The sequence below is a fragment of the Schistocerca americana genome, chromosome 2, assembly GCF_021461395.2.
Source record: "Schistocerca americana isolate TAMUIC-IGC-003095 chromosome 2, iqSchAmer2.1, whole genome shotgun sequence".
NCBI classification, from domain to species: domain Eukaryota; kingdom Metazoa; phylum Arthropoda; class Insecta; order Orthoptera; family Acrididae; genus Schistocerca; species Schistocerca americana.
The window spans coordinates 607,185,910-607,197,949 of NC_060120.1; the positions used below are offsets into that span (position 1 = coordinate 607,185,910).

The 12,040-nt window shown below is 39.5% G+C and overlaps 1 protein-coding gene across 7 annotated transcripts in view; it reads left to right on the top strand.

Moving 5' to 3' along the window:
• Positions 1-12,040, top strand: part of LOC124596570 (patronin) — a 397,221-nt gene that overhangs the window by 306,462 nt on the left and 78,719 nt on the right. For all 7 annotated transcript variants that reach the window (XM_047135757.1, XM_047135758.1, XM_047135759.1 and 4 more), the window contains 2 exons: positions 1,463-1,864; positions 5,573-5,760. In XM_047135757.1, the coding sequence (XP_046991713.1) occupies positions 1,463-1,864; positions 5,573-5,760 (590 nt within the window). The remainder of the gene's footprint in view (positions 1-1,462; positions 1,865-5,572; positions 5,761-12,040) is intronic.

Consider the following 12,040-nt stretch of genomic DNA (forward strand, 5'->3'; position numbering starts at 1 on the left):
GTGAGCAATAAGCGTCTGTCAGCTAGAACATCAGAATTGATAAGACAATGAAGCTGGTACTGGATGGAGGGATACAGGTGTCATGGGTTGTGAAGCAGCCATTGAATTCGAGCATGTTGTGCTCAGCAGCATATTTCGCCACTGGGTGATCAACTCTGTTCTTGGCCACAGTTTGGTTGTGGCCATTTATTCTGGTGGACAGCCAATTTGTGATCATACACACATTAGATTCTGTACTGTGATTATGGCAGAACTGGTATGACATTGTTGTTTTCACAGGTGACCATGCCTCTGATTGAATACAATAAGCCTGTGACAGGGGCAGAGGAGGATCTGTTGGATGAGTAATTGGGGGATAATGCACCTGTTTCTTCCACAGGGATATGATCCCTGTGGCAATGGGTTAGGAATGGGGGTGGAATAGGAATGGACCACAATGTTATGTACATTGGGTAGGATGTGGAAGACCATTCTAGGAGGGGTGGAGACCATCAGGGGTAGGATGTCTCTTACTTCCAGGCATGACGATAGATAATTGAACATACACAGGGTGTCCCCAGGAGGAATTATAAGTATTCAGAGATATGACAGAAACAGTAATTCAAATAAAAAAGTCTAGTAAACTTGGGTTCTAAAATGTGTAGCTCAAGACCTATAAGCACATCAGTTTTTCTCCAGTGATGGTTCTCAGATTTGCTCTTAAAGTAATTTACCACTGTGAAAAATGTTATAGTTCTTCAGTGTGGATAATGAAACATGTTTCTTCTTTGTTTACTTGCAGCTTTTTTTAAAAATTGAGCCTACTGTGTAAGATTGCTCAAATTACACTGGATACTGGAAGAGTTGAAAAAGATTATTTGTAAAATATTTTAAAAAATATCTGTCCAGTTTATGATTACACAATTTACTAGGCACATAAAAGATACTGATAGCTGCCAAACTCGCTTTTCCATCCTTATTCCAGTGTGGAGAGCAAAGTGCAAATTTACATACTTAACATTCTTTCTTACCACTTTTGTCTTCTCATCATATCATTAACATGGTTTTCATAATTTCTCTCTCTCTCTCTCTCTCTCTCACACACACACACACACACACACACACACACACACACACACACAAAATTATTATTATTACAATGTTTTCTGAAATCCTTCTATTTAGTAGAAAGAGATGTCAAGCACATATGATTTCATTTTGGGTTTGAAGTTACTTTTATCATCTAAATTCTCTACACTAGTGTGTGGATAATCAAAAGTTTTTAAAGAACATTAAATATATGTTATACACAATTTTTTTAGCTCTTACGATATTTGTAGCCTTACTCATATATTGTTTTAAAAACTTTTGTAACTCGGGAAACAGTTGTTCCTGGAAAAAATGTAAGCAAGAAGTAATTTCAATTTTGTCACATAATTATAATATCAGGAATACTTAAAAATGAGAAAAAATATTGTTTTAGGATGAATTCAAGTTTACATGAGCTCCAGGCTGATATACAAAGATTGGCATCACAGCAACACCAGATGCAGGATTTGGTTCAGCACCAGCAGCAACACCAGATGCAGGACTTGCTGCAGCACCAACACCAACAGCAACAGCAGCTGCACCAGCAACAACACCAACAACAACAGCAGCAGCAACAGCAGCAGCAGCAACAGCAGCAGCAGCTCATGCAACATCACCATGGCCAATTCTTCCTTCATGAACAGCAGTTTCAAAATCTTTCACCTCTGCAGACACAACCGCAGTCACAACCACAGCCACAACGGCGCACTTGGGCACAACAAGCTCCTGTTTTACCTCCAGAATTAGTGAGCTACCAGGAATCTCCACAACGGCCTTCATGGACAGATACAACCAGGTTCTTTTTTTTTTTTTTAATTTGCTTCTATAATTGAAACTATTCACTTTCAGATTTTAATATCTATTTTTTAAGATATATTTCATTCTGCAGGAGTTTATGCTGTGTTTTAGCAGTCAGTGGGGCTACATGAGAGTTTGCAGATGTTCCAGTATTTTCAATGGTTTTTCTAAAAGTACAGGCTGTGTAAATACCAATGTTCAAATTTAATCTTATCTATCATACACAAGAAGTTGGATGAAAAAGTCTAGTAAATGTTTTATTACGTGTGTGTGTGTGTGTGTGTGTGTGTGTGTGTGTGTGTGTGTGTGTGTGTGTGTAGTGTAGTGTAGTGTAGTGTGTAGGGAATCTTCGTAGGAGGAGAAGTATAAGTTATTTCCTTCTTTGTAGTGTTTAACAACACCAAAGCAGTAGTTTGTGATGCTATGTATATTCCTTTCCTGAACACTTGTGACTCTAATACCACTGATGTATACATCTTTGTTGCAAGACAGATAAACTATTATGAATGTGCATACGACTCATTCTCATCAAGATGTCATAATAAAAATAACTCTGGCAGCCATCTTTTAGCTTTAGTGAACCACAGTGATAGAACAAGAATTAAGGATGAATTTGTTGTTAATCCTGTTCCAGATTTCAAAGAAAGTGTTAAACAAGACAGTGAAATAACTTTTTGTATCTCACAGTTGTCGAACTGCAATTATGTGGCTAAATTTCTTGATAAATGCTTGCAATCTCATGCTAGTTGGCATTTTCTTATCCTGATACAAATGTTTCCTTTCATGTTTTTAAATGTTCATCAAAAAAGATGTACACTTTAAGAGCAAATCTGCTACAGCATACACACATGGCTAATGATGCAACTGATGTTATATAAAATGTGTTAAAAGTAATGGTGTTACTAACCATCACTGAAATTAAGAATTTTCAGACATACAGTGATAATCTTACAAAGTTTGTTCCTTCCATATAAGCAATTCCCACCTCATGTTTTTGGACATGCTTCCTGCGTCTTGTTGTTCTATTAAATTTCCTTGTGCTCCATGGTGCTAACTGCATTTCCTGTCACATAGGTACTTTTTTATTCAGCAAGCAATCTGATTTAATGTTACATATAATCATATTTTACCAAAAATTGAATGTCACTACTATTAATATTTTTTACGAAACTAAATAATGTAATATAATGTCTATCAGGAGACTTTACCTCGTAATATTTGTGAGAGATGTTCCGCTTGAATAGTATTTTTCAAACTGCTTCAGAAGAAATTATTGTTTTGCATTTGAATTAACAAATCGGCTTTCTTGCACAAAGGTACATGTGCAGATGGCAAAGGAAGGAAGCAAAAGAAAATGATATGTCATATTCAACAAAGCAGGTGTTGTAAAGGTGGTTAGATATTAAGCAAATGATAATAGGAATGTGATAGATTATGCTCAGTCGAACAAAACAATTTGTCAGTTTCTTTTAATGGATTTGAGAGAGTGTGATGAAACCATTAAGAAAGAAAAATATTAATACAGAAATTTATGTTGGATGGATACCTTATTTTATCAGTCAAGATTGCAAACAAAACATTAACTAATGGCAACAAGCCAACTGAGTAAGCATTGAAAGATGTCATTCAAACTTGTGTTGTTCAAGACATGAATAAGAACACAAATACCTCATTCTGAAAATAATTATATTTGGGAAGTAATGACAAATGAGACAGGGAGAGCCAGTTAAGTTATGAAGAATGGAACCATGACTGGAGGTCAATGATGTTTCAATTGAGATGGTTAAAACTGGAGGCAAATGGATATAATAGGAACTTGCAGAATGTGGGGTCTGGTCTTCATGAGATGCAAGAAAGCGTGACATCAAATAAGACCCATCAGCCCCCTGTCCATAATGTAAAAGATATTCATTAAAATATCGTCAGGTGCACAGAAACTACACTGGATCGCAAAGGAACAAGCTGACTTTAGAAGTGGATATAGTGCAAATGACTATTTGCAGCTTGTGAATGCATTACAGATCAGAGTAATGAATATGAATTGTTGTTTCATCTGGTGTTCCTAGATTTTGATAACGCCGTTGATGTTACTTTAATGATACTTGTACTTACAACCTTGAGAAACGAAGGATTCATTTGACATATGTTAATATGATGAAGATTTCATTTGCCAAGTTCCAATAAACATCACCAGAATGCTGAGTAATTCACACTTGAAAGAGGGATAGTGCAAGGAGATGCCATATCCAAAAACCATACTCATTAGTCCTAGACGAAGTTTCCACATACCTAAAGTGGTGAAATAATAAATATATATTGATGGGACATACCTGAACCACCTTAGTTTTTCTGATGAAAGTGCAGATAACCTTCAACAACAAATGGAAGAACTTAAAAAAGGGGGTTTGGAAGTTGGCTTGCAAATTAATTTGATAAGATCAAAACAATATAAGATGAATGTAAAGCGCAGGGTTTGGGTACAAAGAAAAGAGAAGTATTCCAAGAACAATGAAGTTTTCAGTTAGATGTGTGTTTCCTTAATGAAACAAAGGTGTAAAGGGAAGGAAAAGGGAAAATAAGCATATGACATTCATTTTTACAGTGATGTTAGAAACAAGGAAAGAGCCAAGAGAGGGCTTTCAATAGCTGTCCATTAGAAGCTCAGAAGAGATACCAAATGCTGGGAGGAAATTGATGATAGGATAAAGACTGTAAAGAACTCAAAATATGGCCACAAAGTTACCATTGTCAGGGCTTATGCATTTACAAATGACATTGAAACCAAAGTAAAACATGAGGACCAGGAAAACTAGCTGAGTACCTGCCTGGGTATGTACTCCTTCCCATCTTCTCCAAGTCCATTTCTCCCGGACTCTGCGTCCCTCTCTATGCCCATCTGCCCCTTTCCTATTCTCTTTCTGACCGTCTGCTTCCCCCCACCTCACCCCTCCTCTCCCTCCCTCACCGCCCCTCCTCTCCCTCCCTCACCGCCCCTCCTCTCCCTCCCTCACCGCCCCTCCTCTCCCTCCCTCACCGCCCCTCCTCTCACTCCCTCACCGCCCCTCCTCTCACTCCCTCACCGCCCCTCCTCTCACTCCCTCACCGCCCCTCCTCTCACTCCCTCACCGCCCCTCCTCTCACTCCCTCCCCACCACTCCTCTCACTCCCTCCCTCGCCGCCTCTCCCTCCCTCCCTCCCTCCCTTGCCGCCTCTCCCTCCCTCCCTCCCTCCCTCGCCGCCTCTCCCTCCCTCCCTCTCTCCCTCGCCGCCTCTCCCTCTCTCCCTCTCTCCCTCCCTCCCTCCCTCGCCGCCTCTCCCTCCCTCCCTCTCTCCCTCGCCGCCTCTCCCTCTCTCCCTCTCTCCCTCCCTCCCTCCCTCGCCGCCTCTCCCTCCCTCCCTCCCTCCCTCCCTCGCCGCCTCTCCCTCCCTCCCTCCCTCCCTCCCACCCTCGCCGCCTCTCCCTCACCACCCCCACTCCCTCCCCCCTTCCCCTCTGCCTGTCTGTGGAGAAAAAATAAAACATAGTGTTAACTGCTCATTATTGAGGTGGCCTGTTGGTTTAAGTTTCTAAAGGTACTCAGCTTTTTTAGGAGGTTTGAAACAGCAGCAATAAGATTCATTAATATATCATTGTCAAGGAATTTCGAAGCGGATAAGGCTTGAAAGTTGTTACGTTGCAGTAAAACACCATTTTATTAATTCTCAGGTATCAGCAACCTGCACCAATTCACCTTCAGCAGCAGCTTCCAACGTACCCTGCACCGCAACTTCTTGGGAATATAGGAGGTGGTTTTGTACTACATGAAACGAAACATAGTATGGGACATGTTACAGCATATGATGGAGGTGGTGATAGCAGATACCACAATGGTGAACAAGGATATCATCTACATGGTTTGTAGGAGCTTTCTTACATTATTTTAGTTTACCAAGCTTTGAAGTTTTTGTATACAACTGTCACCAAAGCGATTTTGTTTCACTAGTGTCTTTCATTTCGTTTGTCTATGAAAAGGGTTTGCAAGTATAATATTTCGATTGCTGAGAAACATATAGTGTTCAGTATTCATTTGCTGTTTCATTTCTTGTTGGTACCAGACAGTTTGTGATGGTAATTTCTTATAATGTTCATTAATCTAGTTATGGTTAATCATGTGTGTAGATTTTTTTTGAAAATACAATTTGTTTGTTTTGTAGTTTGTGAGCGCACTCAGAGGGGTGGGGGTCTGAGGGGGTGGACGGGTAGGTGAGTGTGGGGTGGCAGGACTGTATCAAAATTTGAGTAGCTGCCTGTATGAAGATGTCACAAATTTGTTATGGGAACTGAGGTTTTACTGAGACCTGCAAAGCCAGTAGGCTTCAGTGCCTCTAAAATGTGTGGTAAAATCTATTGTAGTTTTTGTATCCCACCTGGGAGGCGGCGCTTGGGTAAGGAACAGGATAAAGGAAAAGGTACTAATCTCTCGGTACTGCAGATACATTTAAAGCACCTTTACTAGTGGATGAACATATGCAAACATATTACATAACTTGCAAGGTGGTGCGAAGTTGAAGCAAAGTGTCCTGGGTGACTGCACCTGATCAAATGGGCTGAAGCAGTCGTGGAGCTCGTCGAGCTGCACAGCACCAGCTAGAGGGCGCTGCCATCAGTGTCTCGTGGTAGTGCCACCCTTTGAAACTATGTGGCATCGATATCAAAGTAGTGGTTTGACGGTTGTTAAATGTCTTCTAATACTAGAAGTGAGCAAAGTTAGTTCATTTGTGACTCTCACTATTGGAAAGTGGTCATTATTTTACAAAATAGATAAAATTATTTTTATTGCTTGATGTAAGAATGTTGTTCTGCTTTATTCTTTGTAAAGAAAGCTTCAAATGCTGAGTAAATTTTCTAGGTATGTAATGAGGTTTCCAATCATTAGATGCCCAAAAGTGTAGTATTTTGTGCTGCAAAACAATTTTAAGATATACAATCAATAATTTTAATGTTGGTTGTGAGAGTAGATAGAACTGAATCACAAAAAAATATGCCAATGTCAATGATACTCTTCCTTCAGGCGGTTAAGATGCAACAAGTATAGCTCGCAGTGGTTAATGAGTTTATTACTCGTAAAAAGCATACTTCAGTCCTAATACCACATACTGTGTCCAAAAGTCTTGACAGCACGTGAACAAATTTCTGAAAGTAGATTGAATCAGAATCTTTATTCACATTTCAATATTTCTCATAAAATTAACTTCATCGAAGACAACAGTAGAGTCAAGTTTTATAAAAAATCAATTACATACACAGAAAATAGCCATCTAATTTAAAAACTAAAGGGTATTCCTTATTGCTTGGGAAAATCTTGTGCGATGTTTGCCCGAACAAAAGCAATCCTGAATATAAGACAACCCTGTTTTTCGAAGAGGCTCCGTGAGGCATATATATTTTTAATCTATTGTGATTTATCACATTTATGGACAGTTATTGACACATTAATTTACAAACTGCTTTATTCATGTAAATTATCTAAGAGCCACCTACAAAAGTTGTTACAAACAGTCACAGTGTGACAGGCATCCCTTTAGACACCCCTTAGCTTTCACATACAAACAGCAGACGCTAGTTCAGCGACATAGGATCACTCATCTGAGATGTGTCAAAAAGGTTGCTTATCACCCTGGCTTGTGAGAATCATAGACTGACTGTCTCTGTACAAGTACATATTTAAAGTGCTCAACGAAGGAGCACTGGTGGCAACGAGGGTGTTGCCAAGCTGGTGAGGAAGGGGGTGGGGGTTGATTTTAGAGGGGACTTTTGCCATTTTACTCTTGCATGTATCAATGTCCATCCATCCGTGATCACGCCACAAAAGGACTGAACAAGCATAAACACCCCTTTTGCTGCTTCAGCTCACGTTTACATTTTGTTGAATAGTTTTAAACGGTCACTGGTGGTTCCAGCCTGTACACCAAAGCAAAAATGGTGGTCACAGTACACTTTAATGGGAAATGAAAAATGTTTGTAGCAAAGAGTTGATTGAAATGGGGAGGGGGCAGCAGAAGCCTGTAGTGTCAAAGGTTGTCAGGAACGTAATTCTGTTGCTGTGCACACTGCAAAATATATGGGAGTCAAAGCCCCAAAGGAAGAGGGGGTTTTATTCATGCCCCCCCTCCCCCCACACCACGAGGCCTTTACATTTCAATACTGAGTGGTGATGTGTCTGAAATGTTTTCATCGGCCACCCATAAGAGAACCGAATGATTTCAATGCTGACCACCATTGCAGGGACCTCAAAAGGAGTGAAATGTGGGTAAAAGGGAGTGTGATGACCTTCCCATTGTGTGACTCAACTACAGCAGCATTGGGCAGAATTGCTGTGAAATTTGGTGTCAATATAACATCATTAACCCACCTCACACCTCTCATGAACTTCTGAGCTTTGGTATTTTGTTCATTTGCATTGATATCTTGCCATTTGAAGCCACACTGAGCCTGAGGGTGAAGCCGCAGGGTGTCACGTCTCTGTACCATTCCAGAGGAAGGTTGTAGGTTCAAGCCAAACTTCAAACTTCTGTGTGGCAATGGGAGAGAATTTTGTGTTTTCAAAAGAGTGACCAATTAATTGTGTTGTGCAGTATAGATTTTTGTTGAAAGCTGTAGGAAGTCACTGATCTTGCATTGCTCTGCACTTTAATGTCAGCCCATCCCCGTCCCCATCATCATCATCATCATCATCATCATCAAAATCATCAAATATGATGCCAGCTTGTACATGCGTTGAGTTCTGCAATGCAAGCAGATGGAAAATTTCTCTTTATTTCTATTACTCAAAGAATCAGTAGACCGTAATTGTATCTCTGTCACAAATATTAAACAACCTGCTTCTTGAGTTCATGAAACCTTCTGATATTTGATCCCCAGAAAGTTTAGTGCATAGAACAGCGATCCAGAATTTATTGTTCATCTGACACCACCTATGAAGATTTTCTTCTGTGACATCAAATTTTCTTGTAGCTGCACTGTTGTTGGTGGCCTGCACATCACAGAGAATAGTTTTGTATGGGCATGAAGCAATTGTGTCCCACAAACTTGTAGATCTACATTTATCAACAAAGTCTATGTTGTGACTCACATCCATTTTGTCGATACAATTTGAACATCGTGTTCCATTTATTACGACACTTTTCGTGCATACTATGTAACATTTTCATAGTAGAATTAATTTGTCTCCTGTAGGAATGTATACTATAGCCGAGTATTTGTCCATTTATAAAATTGGTTCAGTTCTGATCTCATTTAAATCCAGGCACAAACATGGTAGATTTCATAAAAATCAAGGTATCAGGATGCGTTCCCATATTTGGCAGCATGGCAAAATTTGCTGCCTGATCGCCATTACCGTCCATATTTGACCATCTGGGTGCCAGTAACCTCTTCTCACCTTCCTGAAATTGTCAAATAAAATTTGTGTACGACGTCACTTACCAAAGCTTCATCTGTGTATGTAAGAAAACATGTAACTAAGCTGTTACACAATGTTAATATGTTGACCTTGGCAGCCGAAGCTTTACCTGTGAATGTAAGACAACCCTGTATTTTTTTAATGCAGGATTTTGGGAAAAAAAGTCTCGTTGTTTAGTCAGCTAAATAATGGTTGGTTTCTAGATATTCTTCAGTTGAACAGAATTAATTGTATTTTAGATAAATTTGTAACACAGTCTTAAATTTATTTAATGGTACTGTACTATCTGAGTGTGATAATTTATTGAAAAAAATTATGCTCAAGTAGTTAGCATGTAACTATGGACTATAGCAAGTCTTGAGAAAGGTAAATCCAACAAGTGACGGTTCCAGGTGTTGCATACACGTACATTAAGCTGCTGTTGTTGTTGTTGTTGTTGTTGTGGTCTTCAGTCCAAAGACTGGTTTCATGCAGCTCTCCATGTTATTCTATCCTGCGCAGGCCCCATCATCTCCGAGTAACTATCGCAATCTACATCCTTCTGAATGTGTTTACTGTATTCATCTCTTGGTCTTCCTCTATGATTTTAACCCCCCCCCCCCCCCCCCCCCCCTCCTTCCTCCAGTACTAAAATGGGGATCCTTTGGTGCCTCAGAATGTGTCCTACCAACTGATCCCTTCTTCTAGCCAGGTTGTGCCACAAATTTCTCTCCTCCCCAATTCTATTCAGTACCACCTCATTAGTTATGTGGTCTACCCATATAATCTTCAGCATTGTTCTGCAGCACCTTATTTCAAAAGCTTCTATTCTCTTCTTGTTTGAACTATCACCCATGTTTCACTTCCATATATGGCTACAGCCCATACAAATACTTTCAGAAAGGACTTTCTGACACTTAAATCTGTACTTGATGTTAACAAATTTCTCTTCATCAGAAAAGTTTTTATGCCATTGCCAGTCTACATTTCATATCTTCCCTACTTCGGCCAACATCAGTTATTTTGCTTCCCGAATAACAAAACTCCTTTACTACCTTAAGTGACTCGTTTCCTAATCTAATTCCCTCAGCACCATCTGATTTAATTAATCTACATTCCATTGTTGTTCATCTTATATCCTCTTTTCAAGACTGTCCATTCCGTTCAATTGATCTTCCAAGTGTTTTGCTGTCTCTGACAATGTCGTCAGCAAACCTCAGAGTTTTATTTCTTCTCCCTGGACCCTAATCCGTATTCCAAGTTTTTCTTTTGTTTCCTTTACTGCTTGCTCAGTATACAGATTGAATAATATCGGGGTAGGCTACAACCCTGTCACACTCCCTTTTCAACCACCGCTTCCCTTTCGTGCCCTTCAACTCTTAAAACTGCTATCTGGTTTCTGTACAAATTGTAAAAAACCTGTTACCCCTGCCACCTTCAGAATTTGAAAGAGTTTATTTCAGTCAACATTGTCAAAAGCTTTCTCTAAGCCTACAAATGCTATAAATGTAGGTTTGCTCTTCCTTAACCTATCTTCTATAAGAAGTCGTAGGGTCAGTATTTCGTTGTGTGTTCCAACAGTTCTCCTTAATCCAGACTGATCTTCCACGAGGTCGGCTTCTACGTGTTTTTCCATTCTTCTGTTAAGGATTTGTGTTAGTATTTTGCAAACGTGAGTTATTAAACTGATAGTTCAGTAATTTTCAAACCTGTCAGCACCTGCTTTCTTTGGATTTGGAATTATTATATTATTCTTGGAGTCTGAGGGTGTTTCACTTGTCTCATACGTCTTACTCACCAGATGGAAGAGTTTTGTCTGGTTGGCTCTCCCAAGGCTATCAGTAGCTCTAATGGAATGTTGTCTACTGCCAGAGCCTTGTTTCGACTTAAGTCTTTCAGTGCTTTGTCAAATTCTTCATGCAGCATCATATCTCCCTTCTCATCTTTATCTTCATCTATATCTTCTTCCATTTCCATAATATTGCCTCAAGTCCATCTCCCTTGTATAAACCCTTTATATACTCTTTCCATCTTTCTGCTTTCCCTTCTTTGTTTAGGACTGGTTTTCCGTCTGAGCTCTTGATGTTCATACAGGCGGTTCTCTTTTCTCCAAAGGTTTGTTTAATTTTCCTTTAGGCAGCATCTGTCCTACCCTAGTGGTATATGCTTCTGCATCCTTACATTTGTCCTCTAGTTATTCCTGCTTAGCCATTTTGCACTTTTTCCTCGATCTCATTTTTTAAATGTTTGTATTCCCTTTCACCTGCTTCATTTATTGCATTTTTATATTTTCTTCTTTCATTGATTAAATTCAGTATATATTGTGTTACTCAAGGATTTCTACTAGCCCTTGTCTTTTTACCTACTTGATCCTCTGCTGCCTTCACTATTCCATCTTTCGAAACTACCCATTCTTCTTCTACTGTATTCCTTTTCCCTGTACTTGTCAGTTGTTTCCTAATTAAGTATCTCTATTAAGTATCATCTTGAATTTTTCCACTTGTTCTGTAGCATACATTAAAAAGTTATATGTACAGGCTGGGCAATGTCATAAAGTAACTTCCACAGATCTCTCTGGGCATGAATCCTAATAGACATCTGATTGCTTTCATCTGCCATCTGAAAACACATTTAGGTCCTGTGGAATCACCCGAGATCAATATCCAATCATTCCTGCTATGCAGCTTACAGGTTTTGACCAGAGCGTATGAATGCTAACCCTGAAATTTGGCATGTTCTCCATGCTCTTCAAA